General features: G+C 39.5%; 1 protein-coding gene across 5 annotated transcripts; it reads right to left on the bottom strand.

The window, feature by feature from the left end:
- Nucleotides 1-1,102: 1,102 nt before the first annotated feature.
- On the bottom strand, nucleotides 1,103-16,475 carry C20H5orf22 (chromosome 20 C5orf22 homolog). 5 transcript variants are annotated; one of them, XM_049823752.1, is made up of 10 exons: nucleotides 16,337-16,392; nucleotides 15,855-16,006; nucleotides 13,766-13,911; nucleotides 12,421-12,570; nucleotides 8,316-8,778; nucleotides 7,680-7,742; nucleotides 5,387-5,508; nucleotides 4,415-4,481; nucleotides 3,670-3,809; nucleotides 1,103-2,259 (listed from the first exon to the last, which is right to left on the bottom strand). In XM_049823752.1, the coding sequence occupies exons 2-10, from the start codon at nucleotides 15,861-15,863 to the stop codon at nucleotides 2,127-2,129; spliced, it is 1,293 nt and encodes a 430-aa protein (XP_049679709.1). In that variant the 5' UTR covers nucleotides 15,864-16,006; nucleotides 16,337-16,392; the 3' UTR covers nucleotides 1,103-2,126. The 5 variants fall into 5 exon arrangements, 4 of the variants coding, with proteins under 4 accessions (XP_049679709.1, XP_049679706.1, XP_049679708.1 ...); XM_049823749.1 differs by lacking the exon at nucleotides 15,855-16,006 and having other exon boundaries at nucleotides 16,337-16,475; XM_049823751.1 differs by lacking the exon at nucleotides 16,337-16,392 and having other exon boundaries at nucleotides 15,855-16,228.
- Nucleotides 16,476-16,586: the final 111 nt, after the last annotated feature.

Genomic DNA, 16,586 nt, shown 5'->3' with positions numbered 1-16,586 from the left:
AGGGAGGGTGAGGAGAAGTCACCTTGGCGACAGTCATGGCTCCAAGGCTGTGCTGTCTGCGCCATTCCCTGAATATCTGAGACCCCAGGAAACGCTCAGGACAGCTTCAAGGACTTTGATGGGATGGACAGGCAACAGGGCTCCACCCTGCTACTCCTCCTCACACTTCTCCCCTGATCCAACGTGGGGTGCTCCATGGGCTGCTGTTCCTTCAGAAAATACCCACCCCCTTTGGTATGGTCCTCTCCCTGGGGCTGCAGGGACACCCCTGCCCCACCGGGGGCCGGGGGGGGGGGTCTCTCCCGGGGCCGAAGGGCCATCTCTGCCGGGGAGGGGGGCCTGGAGCACCTCCTGCCCTCCTGCCGCTCTCCCCTCGGGGCTGGCAGGGCTGTTTCTCCCCCCGTTTCCCTCAGCCCTTTTGCCCTTTCTTGCCCAGGCTTTCCCCGAGGCTGAGGGGCTCAGCTGTGCCCGGCGGTGGGGCCGCTGGAGCCGGCGGGAACCGGCAGGAACCGGCTGGGGCCGGTCTGGCCCAGGGCAGCCCCCAGTCTCTCCTCACAGGAGCAGCCCCAGTACAGGCTGATGTGCTGCAGGTGCTCTGTTCTGAGACCTGGAAGCAGAATATCAGTTAAAGAGGCAGAACTGTGCTAGCACACCCTGCACACTTCTTTTTCAGGGGCTAACATAATTCTCCACAGTGCAGAAGTACCCCCGGCACCTTTGATCCAATGGGTTTTTTTGTTTGTTTTCTACAACCTCATTCAAAGCCCAGCAAAGAGCATCTCTTACTTTAAAGAAAACAAAAAACTTTACTCAAGCAGTATGTCATGAGTCCACTTGTTTCTGTACGCAGCGTATGGGTGTTTATGAAGTATTAAGCATCTTGAATCCAAGGCTCGCCACGTTTTTGTGACAGAATGCATAAGCACGAAGAAAATGGGTCCATGGTCATGGAATTTATTCTACTGGAAGAAATATTTTAAAATTATTTTATATTTTCAACCTATAATATAGTCATTTATATCAACAGCAGAAGTAGTAAAAAACTGTAAGAGTGCACAGTCCCTGTAAAGCAAATACTAATGTTAACAAATTAACTTAACTATTTCAGAAGAAATTACAAGCAAAATTTATTCATAATAAAAGACAATATTCTAGGTAGTATTTTCTCTTTCCCATTTCAGTTTCATTCCCAAATAAATCCTGTGGGGTTTTTTTTTCCTCTGGAAGTGGCAGTCTTCTCTAGAACCAGATTGCTTTCTAAATTAAATAGTTTTAAAACTGTTATTTTCCAAATAGCAATACTGAAATAAGTGAAAACCTGGTGCAGAAGGTTTTGCTGCTGACTTCAGTCAAGTTAAATCTCTGTTTCTGAAGAAAACGTCAATTCAACTCTTTACAGGATTCAATAGATAAAAGCATGGACAGGCACACATACTTTTTATCCTCAAAAATATGTAAAAATGAAAATACCAAGCTAATGTCATACATTAGGGATATTATCTGAGTCACCAACGAAATAGTCTAAGGCAAAATAAGACAATATTAATGCAACAGAGTATAAATATAAATTATATTCTGTGGATGTGGCAGAAGCCATAAGCTGCTCTAGAGAAATGATAGAGGGATGCCTGGTCATCTCGACCACAGCTGTTAAGGAAGATCACTATGTAAACTTAATGTCTTAATGGCATTATTGAAATAATTTTTTAAAAGGTACAATGCAACTCAGGAACATGTCTATTGCTCACCAAACTCCATCAAAACAAGTTTAATTGCGTAAAAGAAATCAATTTATTTTAAGAAATTATGTATTTTTTTTTTACAGCCACTTAAAAGACATCAGGTGAAAAAATACATTTTATAGACAAAAAAATAGTTTATCTTGCACTAATTTTATGAAGCAAGACAGTAAAAATAATAATCACAGAACTAATCTGAACAAAGCCAAACAGGTAACAGTTCAGATGCAGCTGATTTGGAGAAAGCAACGCAACTCAAAACTAGCTGTTGGTCAGCTTGGGTTCTAGTGCCATCTGCTGAAACAATGGTATTTTTCCCCTTGCAACCATAGCTAATATGCAATTTAAATTAATTCACTGCATTAGAGGGCAAAACATCAGGAAAGGTCACAAAGAAGATGAGGTGCTTGAGTAATCTAAGTGCACATCCAGAGTGCCATACACTGAACCTAGTAAATTGAGAACCTTCTCTTGAATGATGTCAACCTGCTCTGACGGACAGTAGTCATCCAGACTTGATCTGTAACAAGGAATTGAAAAAAGCATGAGAGAGTACAGATATCACCACCATCACTACATTTTGTATTCTTGTAATGCTCTGTGTCTAGGCTGAAGCTACTTTCAAACCGTGCTGAGTTCTGCCTCCCAGTATTCCTTCAAAGCATAGTGCTGTGCTTCTCCTCACTACTTTCAACAGTAACAGTTTGCATGAAGTTGAATAGAAAGTCTGGAGCAGATTAGGAACGTGACCTATTCTTCCTTTCAATTCTACTCTCTTCCTGACTCCGACCCAAGATAAGTTGGCAGTCAAAGTGCAAGCAAATGATCCAATTAAAAGACTGGCGGAAAGTTAAGATTGAAAAATTCAAATGCTACTAGTAAAATAGGTAGCAAAACTTGAAAAACATATCTTCACAATCCCTGTGATACAACATTTTGTACAGTAACTATTAATGAACTGCAAACAGACACTAGTAAAAAGGCAGAGCTGACACTTCTTGGATTTTTTTTATCTGTCAAGAGCTACATAAATGATTCTCTATTTTCTCTGCAACAGTGGATGATGACTCTGCAGCTGGCACAGGAAATACAGCCTTCTTTTACTGCAGGTATTAGCCTACTATTTCTTGTTGACAAAAACAATTTCATGTCAGCTTCTGCTATTGTTGCCTGCCCTTTAATGGCACACTTAGTATTTCTGAAGTGATTAAATTACAACAATTTGTCAACAGATACACTGTGGTCTTCAAATTAAGTCTTCCCAGGGCAGATCCCTGGTTCTCCCAGGTCCCTGGCCTCAAAGTCCACCTCGTTCTCCCAAATAATTCCCATACAGTCCTGGAAGTGTAACTTTTACCCCATGCAAAGCTTTACTAGAGCTTTCTAGAATATAAATCCCTTTCAGCCTATTAGATGAAAACCACTTCTATCACAAGTTTCACTGAAAACAGAAATCCTATCTGTAGTACCATAAACCCTAGAGCAAGAGAGTAAGGCATGTGTGATTTCAGCCCAGGCAGGCTTGTCCAAGCTAGCTTTGCTCTAACTAGCACAAGTTAATAAAAGTAGCAGACATCTATGAGCCTCAGTGACAGCTATCAATCTCAACACACACAAGGCCTCATCACAGGCTTTATAAAGCCTGTGCTGAGGCTCATTAAGTCATCATGTTTTCACTGCTTTTGAAATCTGTGCTAGCTACTCTAAAGCCCAGTAAAACTAGCCCTCAGCACAGAACATTCCCTTAGTTGTGTAGATACTGTCACTGCCTTATGATCAACATTTTCAACTGTCAATTTTCACTACGCTGTAAGGCTTCCACTTTAAGGCAGAATTTAACATGTGCCAACCAGTGCTGTATTGATAGAATTATTTAGCTTTGTAAACACAGTCTGAGCATTTTAAAGTAAAAGTACCTACACAGTCTTACCGAGCAACTGTCACAAGTGTGGGCTTAGGCATATCTTTTAGTAGAACTTTAATGGATTGTATGAGGCCTTCGATCTCATCTTCAGTGCTAACATGGTGAGGAAGCTCCATATAATCACAAGTCAGACCAGCCTGATGGACCTACATGTAAATTAAACAGGATTTAATTTCTATTGATGAATTATTGATACAGTTTATCTGTGTAAAAAGTCTCTAAGATACCATCCCTAGACCAGCAGGTAACTTACACCTCTTCAGGCAGTTAAGAGTTGGGTTTTTTCCCCAACTTGTTCTTTAAACAAAAAGAATAAAATTCTGGAGGTTGTATGGATTGTTCCATTATCTCCAGTACACTGTACCTCTCCTATGAATTCAGAGTATGCTGCAGACCTTGAAGATGACAGGTCTGATCTTTTACAAATAGGTACCTTAAGTTCTATAAAGTATATGAACAAACCCTGGTGAAATGAAACCTTCCTTCACAGGAAGCAGCCTGAGACATCACAGTCCTGAAAGATCACATTAATATCGCCTAAATATAGACAAGCAGAGTAGAATTTTAGAAGCTTTACGAAGAAAAGCTGGCCTAATTAATAAGACATAAACCCCCCCCCTCAAAACCACGAAAATCTCACAAAGTCCTGAATCAAGAAGCAAGTCTGAAATGAAGCATGATCTTTTCCCTCCTTGTTGAAGCTATGCTTTTGAAATCTGTCTACTTTCTGCTCTTTTACCTAGTCACCTACCATTTCATAGTCTGGGCTTTCCATCCTGGTTTTCAAACTGTGAACTAGCTGAACAAGCGACTTCATTCTGGAGTGAAAACAAAACCAGAAGTTATTACATAAAGAGCTAGAAACACATATATTTACCTCAAGAGGTTGGAAAAAAGAAAAAAAGAAAAAAGGAGAGAGAAAAAAGAAGAAAGTAGAAGTTATCGTGGCCTAGGATTTGAAAATGTAATTTGCCCCTCTGTGTCATCTTGCACCTGAGAAAAATTAAAATTATCAGTACCATTGTACTGTTTCACCAGGTCTTTCTTACAAAGCCCCTATATCTGCCTCTGGCAAGACCTCTTTGCACTTCTTTTAGGGTAGACCTGGAGAGAAGCTGTTGTACCTCAAAGTCATATGAACTTGATAGGAAATGCTTGTGGTCAGTGTTACACAGGTCTGGCAGTAACTGCTGCATTTGATGGGGAAAATGAGGGCCTTTCCTATCAAGGGAAAGCCCAGACTTTTGCTCTTTCTTTTCAGCTGAAAACATTTAGTTTAAAAGCATAGCAGATGCTGCTGAGATGTTTTGTGGACACTGTTGCTCAGGTACAGCCTTTCATTCACTTCCATTTTCCCACAAAAAAGCAGAACCTTCAGGACAACCAAAGTCCTTCTCCACATCATCTGTAGTTTGTTGCTTTTTTGAGAGCTCTGCTTAACAGAGATCACTAAGTTTTTAGTCACCAAACGTGCCTCCCTCCACAGAAAACAGAATTTGCACGAAGCTATACAAGGCTGAACTTGGAAGGCTTACCATGGCATTGAAGACAGCAGATGGCCTTTCCTTTTGTTCTGTCTGACTCTTCCTCCTCTAGAACTAAAGGAAAAACGGTAGCCTTGCATAGATCCTATCCAGGCTCTCTCCTTTTCTGTTACCAAAGTGCTGGGCTAATCAGTTCCCAAACTACTGTTTGCATTTTAAGCCATTCAGAAGTTTCCTACCCAGGACAGGAAGCCCACTTCTGTAGGGTCTCCTCATCATCATTGTCACACAAATCTGCAAATGCTGCTTCCAGATCTTCTAGCTGATGAACGCGGTTTTCAACACAGTCCAGCAAGCCCTCCTTTAAATAAGCACATACAAAAGCATGTTAGGAAAAAAAGAGGTAAGAATGTCATGGCTTACACTATAATTTAAATTCTGAAATGGTTGATCTACTGGAAGTGGGGAATCAGAAACAACTGACTCATTACTACAGAACATTTTTTCAAGAGGATCAGAATGAATGCCTGCAGAAGCTGTTATACATTCAGAATATCACCTCTCTTTGCTCTGTCTTTCCCACAACAAATAAAAAAAGTGCCACATCTCTGTTCTGGCAGTATACACTGGGGAGAGCTAAGAAACTGTATATGACCAATTGTTAGATTTGTTTCTATAGAACTGAAATATGCTCAGATGAGTACAAGCTTTACATTTCTATAATGAAAGGAAAAAATAATTTTTTTGTTTAAAAATATTAAGTCAAATGCATTTGCAGAAAAACAAAACAAAATTTCAGATTTTGAGCTTCTTTCAACTGCATGCCTGAAAAGACATGGAATTAATTTAAAATGTCAGTTATTGCTCTGACCTGCAAAGCTTTATGCCCTTTCTTAAAAAGTTCAGAACACATAAAGAGGCAATCTTCTTGGAGATTGGCTACATACATGAATAGTTGTGCATGCAAACATTTGCAGAAAGAGATCCTACATAACATATCAAATGAAAAGCAATGCTTGGCACATTTTGTATTAAAAATGCTCAGTGCAGTAGTGTGTGAAGGAAATTACAAAGCACTTTGGAAAAGATAGGTAACAATTAAGAACACAACAATTCCCTCTTAGGATTCTGCTGGCTGTATCATATAACAGATGCTGCTCCTTTTGGCCAGTGATGTCAACTTTGGACTAATTTTTAAGAAGAGCTGAGGGGGTATCAATCATACATAAAGTACAGATTTATGATCCTATCCTGGGGCATGAATAAGACACTTTTCTAAGCATCACCAGTAACTAACCTTAAAGACATGTCCCATCCCCCGCTATGCTACTTAAAAACCAAAACCAAACAACACCCCCTAAAATACCACAATAGTATAATGTAGTATGATACAAATGTAACTGTACTCAGGAATTTTAAGAGACTAGAGATCTAGGATATTTTCTGAAATTTTGAAAAGCACGAAGTTCACTAGTTTTCTACCTTCAAATCCTTTAAATTTACTGTCTCACTATAAAACCATCCATGAATCTGGTCTTGGCTTGTTCAGTTCTATACCTATCCATTACACACTGTCTGCTAACCATTTCAGTTGCCTCCTATAAATTTGTTGGCTTTTGTAAATAACTTATGCCCTGAAATCACATTGGGAACTTAAATCACAAGCGTTTACCCCTTTCACATTTAACTACCTTTTAAATAGGTAACTGTTTTTATTGCCGATTGACTAAGAAATATGAAAATCAATTTTACAACCTTCCCCATATCTCCATTTCTTTATACACACATATTAATTAGGATTCTTTAATCTGTGATAATTTGATGTGTTGAATCTCTCTGTAATAGTGTTCAGATGAGATTACAAAAGCAAAGACAAGATCTTGATTAGAAATTACTTGGTGTAGTGACCATTAACATGGCTGTCTCCAAGGTTTGGGCTCAGGGCTGAATGACTGTTTTGGCAGCTACAGCAGACTTACATTTCCATGATTCAGAAGCATACAATGAAAAGTACATTACAGTGGTATATAACTGTCCTTTCCACATCTAAATAAATAGGTAAAATACCAGTTAGGCACTCAGCACAGCTCTATCAAAGAGCAAATACGGGAAGGAAGGGGAGAGCCTGGTGGGAAGTAAAAAAAAAAAACCCAAAAAAACCCACAACAAACCACAAACCACCCCCCCCAAACAAAAAAAAATACCCAAACCAAAGCCCTGCTGAACCATAAAAAGAGTAAGATTGCAGATCATTTACTATGTTTTAATTTCTTCCTTGTCAATTACCACTTGTTTACAGAAATTAATTTTCACACTCATGCTAAATATTTATCCGGTTCACAAGTTCAAACAAAACATCTAATAGGAAAGAACTCCTAAGATGCTGCTGATTAGCATTCAGCATGCTGCATAGCTTAATTGGAGACCACTTAATTAAGCACCTTTCACAGGTTCCTTTCTTGTCGTAACTGATTTTTATTGGGTAAACCAAAACAATCATTCCCTCATACATCCCACACAGAAATACCATACCTCTGTTGCATTTCTATGAGGCTTCTTGAAATTGTACAACTCTTGCAAAAGCTCATATTCTGTCTTTGGAAAAAAAAAAAAAAAAAAGAAGAGGCAAAAAATTAAGTCTCTTCAAAAGAGAAAGAAAATCCTCCAAGCCCTCCTTCAAAAAAAGAATTTGACCATTAAGATCATTCCTCTACTCTAGTACTGCAGCCAACTCTCTATAAATGCAGGTGAGGAAGAGGCTGTAAGGCTTGAGAAAGCAATACTTCATGGCCTCAGCCAAACATTCTGCAGTAGCTTAACTTTAAACCTGACTTCAAGAACACAGCTTTAAAAGCTAAAGATTTACAGTCTGTTAGTTAAAGAGTCTCTGAAACTAGACATACATGTTGCTGAACTAAGGTCCAATAAGATGCCGAGTAAAACTGAGATGGTAAATTTAGGCAGACAAAACCAACAGGAAAGTATGATTGTAAAGGAAAACAGGATAGATAAAGACATCAGGCTAGTTTGACAAGAAGTTCAAAATTTGGGCTTGTCAGCCCTACTCCTTAATAATATTCAGGTCTAATTAATCAAGGCTAAAAAGATCTCACTATTTACCTAACAGCATTAAAAGGTGAACACTCACCTCTCTGTTGCCATGCTTACCTGTGTGTACATTTCTTTGAATGGATTTTTAACTGAAAAAAAATCTAAATCAATGTCTAAAACATATGCATCCCCTTTCTGCAGTACTTGGCAGACATCTTTAACAACTTCCCTTATTGGGCATTCACTATTTCCAAGAGAGCTTGAAGCTGAGCACTCTGACAAGGTTTCTGCCCTGTTCAGGGCACTTGAATTTTGTACTTCCTTTTTCTCCACACTTGGGGTGCTGTGATCAAGGTCACCAGGAGCTACTGATGAAGAGGCAGAAGTGGTGCTTGCTGTGTCATCTGTGTTTAGCTTCAGTCTCTTAGCAGATGCTACTTCACCATTTTCTTCACGGCTGTTTGATGCTTCAGTAGGATTGATGAGAATGACATGTAAATTTAAAGGCTTCTGGTTTTCTAGCTGATCAGCAGGGACATAAAGACCATCACTTAAAAAGTAATGATCTGTACCTGTAACCCTACAATTGACAATAACTCACAGTTAATACATATCTTTGCAAAGAGCTTAGGAAAAAGCATACATACTTTAGGGATCCTGAGAAGAATGAATAAATGCTTGATGGGTAACAAGAGCAATGAAACTGTGTACACAAAAATATTTATTTTAATCTGCAGGTTTTTAAATTGAAGTTTTTTTCTACTTCTTTATTGCAGAATAAATATATTAAAATTCACTCTATATTTTTTATGATAGCCCATGTGGTTTTAAGGGATAACAAAAAGATTCTACGTTATGTGCTTCTAAGATTAATTTGCCATTGAACAGCACTTTAAAGATAAAATCCAGAATTTAACAAGATATTACCAATATTATGGCATATAAGACTGCAAAGCTATGGATATTTTGTCTTGGATTGCCTAATTTTTAAGGAAAACTCTGTTAGTTGTGTTTGAGAAGTGCCCTGAAACCCACAGATATTGATTTAGTAAAATATTATAAATTAAAAGGTAGCATTTAACTTTTTGTTACCACCAATATAGATTTCCTATTCTAAGTGGGGGAGAGCCAGTAACTTGAGGATAAATAGCTGCATATCAATGGAATCCACTTAATTAAAAAACCCCAACCAAACAAAACAACCACCACCACCAAAACCTCCACTTACAGTGAAAATTTAAAGAATATAATTTTCAAGCCATATTTCAGTACATTAAGCCTTAAGCATCATAAGTTCAGATTAAAAAATAAGCTTAAGAAGAAGTGTGAATTTCTGCTCACTTGTGTTAAGGCCTCATTTGATTACAGGGTATAACCATCAATCAACCACAAAGACAAGTAATTCCATAAGCAGCAGAAATTTGAAGCTTAGTTCCCCAGTGTCCTCTGGCTGGATTATCCTGAGCTTGCTAAAATGACAGCCTGGATAACAACTTCATCTTGTTGATGGGGCATTCACAGGGTCTTTTCTCAGAAATTCTCCAGGGTTCAATACGAGCTCATGCTACCGCCTTTCCCTTGGTGGGACACTAAGGTATCTATTACCTATCCAACCACCTGTTGTCAACAAAAGTTTTAGGAACTTCATATTTCTGAGGATTCCTTCCCTTTCTTCCTTCATGATTTTTGTAAGCCTAGAATCTGAAGAAAAGGTACCTGACCATTTTCAAAAGGCAGCTTGAAATGTTGTTTTCAAGAGTGCTAAGGCAACCAGAGGATCTGTGGGAGAGCTATTCAGCCATCGTGAAGTATTTCTATATGTGTGCTAGTTCTCAAGGTTAAATGTAACTAAAAGCACCAGCTGTTGTCTTATTAGTTAGGTTTACTTTAGGCCTCAGATTCAGAATTGTAGAGCTTTAGTGTTTTATTAAAGGTGGTAAAACAAAGCATTTCTCTGCTGTCTTCTGTTAAACTTGCTTCAAAATATTTATTCTGATATGCTGGCAAGAGACAGGATTTGTAAATGTCCATTCAAGTTATACAAAATCACAATGCAGTGCATATGGTGAATGCGAAATTGTCATGGACTGCATCCTGCTGAATGATGAGGGGGTCTGATCAGAACTTGAATCACAGAATGATTAAGATTGGAGGAGACATCTGGAAGTCTCTAATCAATCATCTGATTCAAGCAGAACTAACTTCAAAGCTAGATGAGGCTGCCCAGTGCCTTGTCCAATTGAGTTTTGACTTTATCAAAGGATGGAGAATTCACCACCTGCCTGTGTACCTGTTTCAGTGCTTAACTAGTAGATTAACGTCAAAAAAACTGAAACAAAAAAAAAAAAACAAACCCACACCAGAAAAACAGAATCCTGGCTGATACCAAGCCAAAATTTTACTAGCAAGACCAAAGAGATACAAGTTGAACTGCTTTCTCCCATCCACAGAAAGAAGGGGGAAAAAAAGAAAAAAAAAAAAAAAAAAAAAAAAAAAGAAGGAAGCTTTACATGCATTAAATGCCCAGTTTTGTCACAGTAAGGACGACAAACACACTTTGTCCTGATTGGTACATTTAGGTTCCATTAAGAAAATAAAATAAAAGCTGCCCTTCACTTTCTGTCCCGTTTTGGTTTGTTATAACTCTACTGAACGCAAATCTCTGAACTTCATGGGTCAGTCACTCATACTGCATTTAACCATGTAAGCTCACCCTGAAGGGAAACTTATCAAAGGAACTAGCTGAAAACAGCTGAATATGAGTACAGAATCAAAGCAGAGCAAGTGATTTTTTTCCCCACATAGCCCAAATGTGACTCCGCTCTCTTTTGATCCAGAACAGTTAAAAAAAGTTTGTCTTAAAACACATAGTTTTCTTAAGTATGTTACTATGAAATAGAATTGTGCAAAAAGTAATTATGAACTTTGTGACATTTGCTAAATAATAGTATCCCCTTTTATTTCTGGTCAGTTTTATCAAAGTGATCTTATTCACTTAATTGTATCTTTTTTTTTTTTTTTAGACTGTACAATGAGCTAGGTTAGAATTTGGCATTCTATGATTGAACGGTAAAGCAAGGAGGATATCCCATCAATAATTCTGTTTTAACTGGAAGAGAAAATAATGGATGCACTATTGATAAAGTTGAAAAATTAAGTTTCTCTGAAGCTTAAAAATATTTAATGTCTATTATCATATGATCATATGTATATAATCCTTCATATGTACTCACTGGATGCAGTATAAGGTGGGTGAAAAACTGGCTGGACCAACAGTTCCATGGTGGTGACCAATGGTTTGAAGTCTCACTGGCAGCTAGTTGTAAGCAGTGCTCCTCAGGGATTGTTACTGTTTTGACATCTTCATTAATGCCCTCAGCAATGCACTCAGAAAGTTTACAGGCAGCACTGACCTAGGGGTAGCTGATACACTAGAAGGCAAGGTTGACCTGAATGATCTAGACAACCTAGAGGAACAGCCTACAAGGATCTCATTAAGTTAAACTAAGATAAATACAAGATCCTGCACCTGGGATGCAATAACCCCATGCAGCAGTACAGGGCTGGCATAGACAAGCAAGGACCTGCAGAACAGGAACTGGAAATCCCTGCAGAAAGCAACTTGAGCATGCGTGAGCAGTACAACCCTGCAGTGATGAAGACTAATTACAAAATTTCATTGTATTAGCAAAAGCATAGCCAAAAGGTCAAGGGAAGAGATTTCTCCCCTTATTCAGCACCATGGAGGTCACATTTGAAATAATCTGCCCCCAGGACAAGAGAGACATCAATAAACTGAAGATCTAACAGAGGGCTGCTAAGGTGATTAGAGGTCTGCAGCATGTGATGAACAAGGGGAACCTGAGGGAACTGGGCTTGTTTCGTCCTGATAAGGGAAGGCTGAGGAGGATCTAATTGCTGCCCTCTGTTACCCAAATCCTCTGTTAAAAATGACTGCTTTCTGAGATTTTTTTTACTTCAATGAGAACTAATCTAAAACCTGGGTAGCTGAAATGTGAATAGCTAGAATTACCTATTAAAAAAAAATAAAATTAAGGCACAATATTCACTGTGCCCATTCAGACAGGTAGTCACATTAGGTCCTAAGCAAATCACACGTACAAATTAAATTTTCATGTTTATCCAAGAATATAAAAAAAATGCTCATGAAAAGCTATAGAGATAGCTTTATATTACTAATATAAGACAGCAGACAATTTACCTCATTGTTGTTGTTGATATGTCTTTCCCAATTAAAAAATTGTGTTTTCCTTCTGAGATCTGCTGAGCCCAGGGTGGGTGAAGCCATACTACTTGAGAAATATGGCCAGCGTAAACAGCAGGCATAATCCAGTTCTCAATACTTAATTCACTGTAATGTATGGAGAAAGACAGGAGCAAACACTGTTACTTTCCCTGGAAGTAAAACATGGTCAAAACCGCCACAAACACCTTCCATGTCTTGAAAGCCCCCATGCAAATCATCTGAAATTAGAACTCTGTGTAAGGGTCACACCATCAAAGAAAGAAAAAGAGGTAAATCTTTATTCGTGAGACAGACAAAAATCTCCATAGTAGATTTTAAAAAGTTAGGATTAGAGAGTGCAATCAGCTTCACTTTCAACATGGCACTTTGTTTATAAACCACATGGATTTGTTGTCCTTTTTCTTTTGCTACATCAGACAGAGGAAAGTGCAAGGAGCATCACTATTCTAAATAACTTCAAACTGACCCTATGAGAGTATTTTATTGTAAACTGCTCTAAGTACATTTTAAATATAATCTCAGTGATTAAAGTGAGTCAGTCAGCATCTACAGATTAGCATCTTTCCTCATTATCAACACCCTATTTTTTTTAGGTGTACGATATAGCTCACAAAACTTCTTACTCATCCAACAAAGAGAACAAAATATTGACTGTGGGTAGGATGATACAAGTACTTACACACCAATTGCATCAGCTTGTCCTTGCTGTAAATCACCACAATACTGAAGCAATCAATATTTATTTTAAAATGGGAAGAGAAAGACAATAGCAGAGATCACTCTGTGGCTTGCTACCTACCTACTTATGAAGCGGGGGGAAAATACTGGTCTTAATGATCTTAATAGGAAAGTCTTGTTCAGCTTCACATATTCACCATTCAACATAAGATATGTTATTTCAATCTCAAAGTCAATTTTTCAGTGTGAAGAGAGAAAGGCTGTTTTAAAACGACAGCTCTTCAGACAAAGCATCCACTCAAGAGTGCTCTCCTGTTACCCAGAGGAACTACCTGGGCTAGTAACATGATATACTACTGAACAACTAAACAAAGGAAATTCATACATCTTAAACTGCTTGATATGCAACATAAACATTTGACCCCATTCATAAAACACAAACGTAACTTTTTCTGTTCCAAAAAATAAAGTTTTCAGCAAAAGCGAACAGACAGAAGATACAACTTGAACTTGACTTAGATCTTTTGTTCATACTTCCTACGCAGTCATACCAATATTCACTGTAAAACAAAGGCAGCAAGAAGTAAACTTAAAGTATTCTGAGGCAGCAGCCCGAACTTACCTAAAAAGAGCTTCTTTGTCAAATACAGTGTCTGCAGGCATATTCACAGGAATAAGAAGGTCTGGATGGGAATCAAGATGAACAAAGCTGATGTTACTGGCAGGAAGATGCTTTGAACCAATGGCACGATAGATGAAAGGCAGCACCTAAAACAACATGAATAAAAATATTTCAATTATAACCAGTGGGTTGAAAAATGCAACAGCTTTAACAGCAAAAACACTAGTCCCACTCTTACTCCTTTTGAATTTGGATTAGAGGGATGGGGAGACAGAAGACAATATAAAGGGGAAACAACTCCAGTGGCAAGACAGCTCATGAACTGTAATCACTATGAGCCCAAGTGTTCCACGTGAGAAGCTGCTGAAGAATTACAGCTTTACTCCTTCTTTCCCTCTTTATAGAAAGTCTTGTTTGCAGTAGCTCTTCTCACTAACCATTCAGCTCAATTCCTAGATTTTTTTTCATTTACAACTGAACACCAGGAATGCCTTTCCTCTTCTGCAGAACACTGCCCCTGCATTGCCTTCTCCAATCTAAAAAGCTTCCTCACCATGCATGGGTGCTATGGAGATAAAAACATTTCATTACTTGTGTTTTATAAGTTAACTGATATAGAGTGAAAAATGACCCTACCATGATTTAAACTTTAGCTTATCTTTAAACCTATCCCCCTTGATGAAAGAGCTTAATCCCTAATCCCTACATGACTTAGTGGCTGCAATAAACAGACTACCTTTCTCAACTGCCCAACTTTAACCCCTGCTGAAGGTCTTCACTGAAAGGTGTGAAAAACAGGAGATGAGGCAACTCATCAGTTTATAGCATAGTAAACCACTGAAGTGCAATAATGTAGGGTGGTAAAATGAGAAAACTGATGGATGATTCATGATACCTTTTACACTAAACTGCAGTACATGGAGTCTGTCCCACAGTTACAGGAAAAGTAACTGCTTTAGCTGCCAGAACAAATCTAGCAATGATTGTGAATCACAGCCCTATTATACAAGGAATGTGAAGACTATAAAAGGACTGGGCAACAAAAATTCCATTTGATCTCTACATTACAACAGAAACTGAACTACTGTTTTTGGCAAAAAAACCCCGATTAAGATGACAAATCCTGCGTACTACATGGGCATAGCTGTAAAACATGACTGACACCTAAAATCTGAACTGTATTCCATCTGTCTAGGAACAAGTTCCCCAGTTTACCCACTACATACGCAGTAATATGTATACTACTGTAATAGTAGATAAAACAAGGTTAAAAATAAGAAGGTTCCCTCATCCATGACTTTTACTTTTTTGGAGAAAGCATGTAATCTGGCCTACCTGAACAAACTAAAATCTTTGCAATTAAAATTAAAGTTCATCTCAGGTAAGTGTCACTATAAATTGTGAGACTAGGAGAGAATGGGGGAAGATGCAAGAGATTGACATCTCTAAAGTTGCAAGTTCTGCTGCTTTGGATTAAGAACAAAATTCCCTTTACACCAGCTGTATTATTATTCAGTGCATGATGCATCTAGTGACACCTTGCCTTAGAGGAACATCAGTGTCAGCAAAGGACTATATAAAGTTTCTGTGAAGTTCTTACACTTTGGGATGAAAAGCCATTTATGTTTTATGCAAGACAGACCGATGCATATACACATATATGCTGAAAACACAGCATACACGTTTAGAATGAATAGACTTTGTTGCGCTGAGAATAGAAATATAGCGAATAAAACAAAAAATAATCATTAATAGTAATCACCTCAGTATTCCTATTACAGCAACACTCTTAAGTCCTGGGTTACCACAAAAAATCAGCTATCACAGACAGCATCATATATTTCAGTGAGTCTTAGCAAAACTGATCTGCGTTAAACTACTTACAAAATCAGAACATTACTTTCTTTAATAAGCTTCATTACGCTAGAATTGTCTGTTTGCAAAGAATCTGCTTACTTAGGACTAAGGCCTCAGCTTACGCTACTATAAACAAACCATACGGGAAGCCAGAAACAGCAGTTCAAAAGCAATTCCTTCTTCCCTCCCCTTTTCAATTACTTAACGAAAACCGCAAAGTTCCCAATTTAACCTTTCTCATCACGTGGCAGTCAATCTCCTCGTCAGGACGTGATTACATTTACCAATTTGCTGTCGACACTGCGTAGGTTTGGGTTTCCAAGTACCGCCCTAAAGCCTAGCTGGTTCTAAGAGCAGTGTAATGTAGGTGTTGTTTCCTTTTAACTACGCAGAGAAGAGAAGGAACAAAAAAGGTCGCCCACGACCGTTACAAAGATGCCAAAATCCGACCACGGCATTTGTTAACTTGAATCACCGGGTCGGGAAGGGAATTCGGGTCACCCGAGCGCTGAACTCGATTCATGTTTCCGTGGCGAAAGAGAACGCAGGGGTGAGCCCCGGGCGCGCCTGGCGCCGGTCCCACGGAGCCGCCGGCAGCGGGCAGGCCCCGGTGACAGCGCGGCAAGGCGCGTCCTCCCGAACGAAAGACCCGAAGCAGCTCCCCACGCACCACCCGACGGACGCCCCGTTCCTCCGCTCGGCCCGGCCACTCACGTCCTGGTGGTCCTCCACCACCCACACCGGCAGCGCCGGGTAGGCCCGCAGGCAGCCCCCGCGGGACCGGGAGCGGGCCCCGCCGCCGGCCCCCGTGTCCCCGCCGCTCATGCCGCGGCGGCTACGGGCCGGGCGCGGCGAGGCCCCTCAGCGCGGCCCGGCCCCTCAGCGCGGCCCGCCCGCCCCGCCTCCCTGCCGGCGGGCCGTGCTTCCGCCCGCAGCGCCCTCCCACCGCCTTCCTCTTCCGGAG

Source organism: Accipiter gentilis, chromosome 20 (assembly GCF_929443795.1).
Source record: "Accipiter gentilis chromosome 20, bAccGen1.1, whole genome shotgun sequence".
Lineage (NCBI taxonomy): Eukaryota > Metazoa > Chordata > Aves > Accipitriformes > Accipitridae > Astur > Astur gentilis.
The sequence above is the reverse complement of the archived record's forward strand: the minus strand, read 5'-3'. Positions and strand labels throughout refer to the sequence as shown.

Bases quoted from the DNA above. Each gene is read 5' to 3' on its own strand.
- C20H5orf22 (XM_049823749.1), bottom strand. From the start codon at position 16,447: ATGAGCGGCGGGGACACGGGGGCCGGCGGCGGGGCCCGCTCCCGGTCC. The intron at 7,743-8,315 runs GTAAGCATGGCA...TTTTTTCCAAAG, and splicing joins TCAAAGAAATGTACACACAG to ACAGAATATGAGCTTTTGCA. The intron at 2,260-3,669 runs GTAAGACTGTGT...TCCTTGTTACAG, and splicing joins ACACTTGTGACAGTTGCTCG to ATCAAGTCTGGATGACTACT.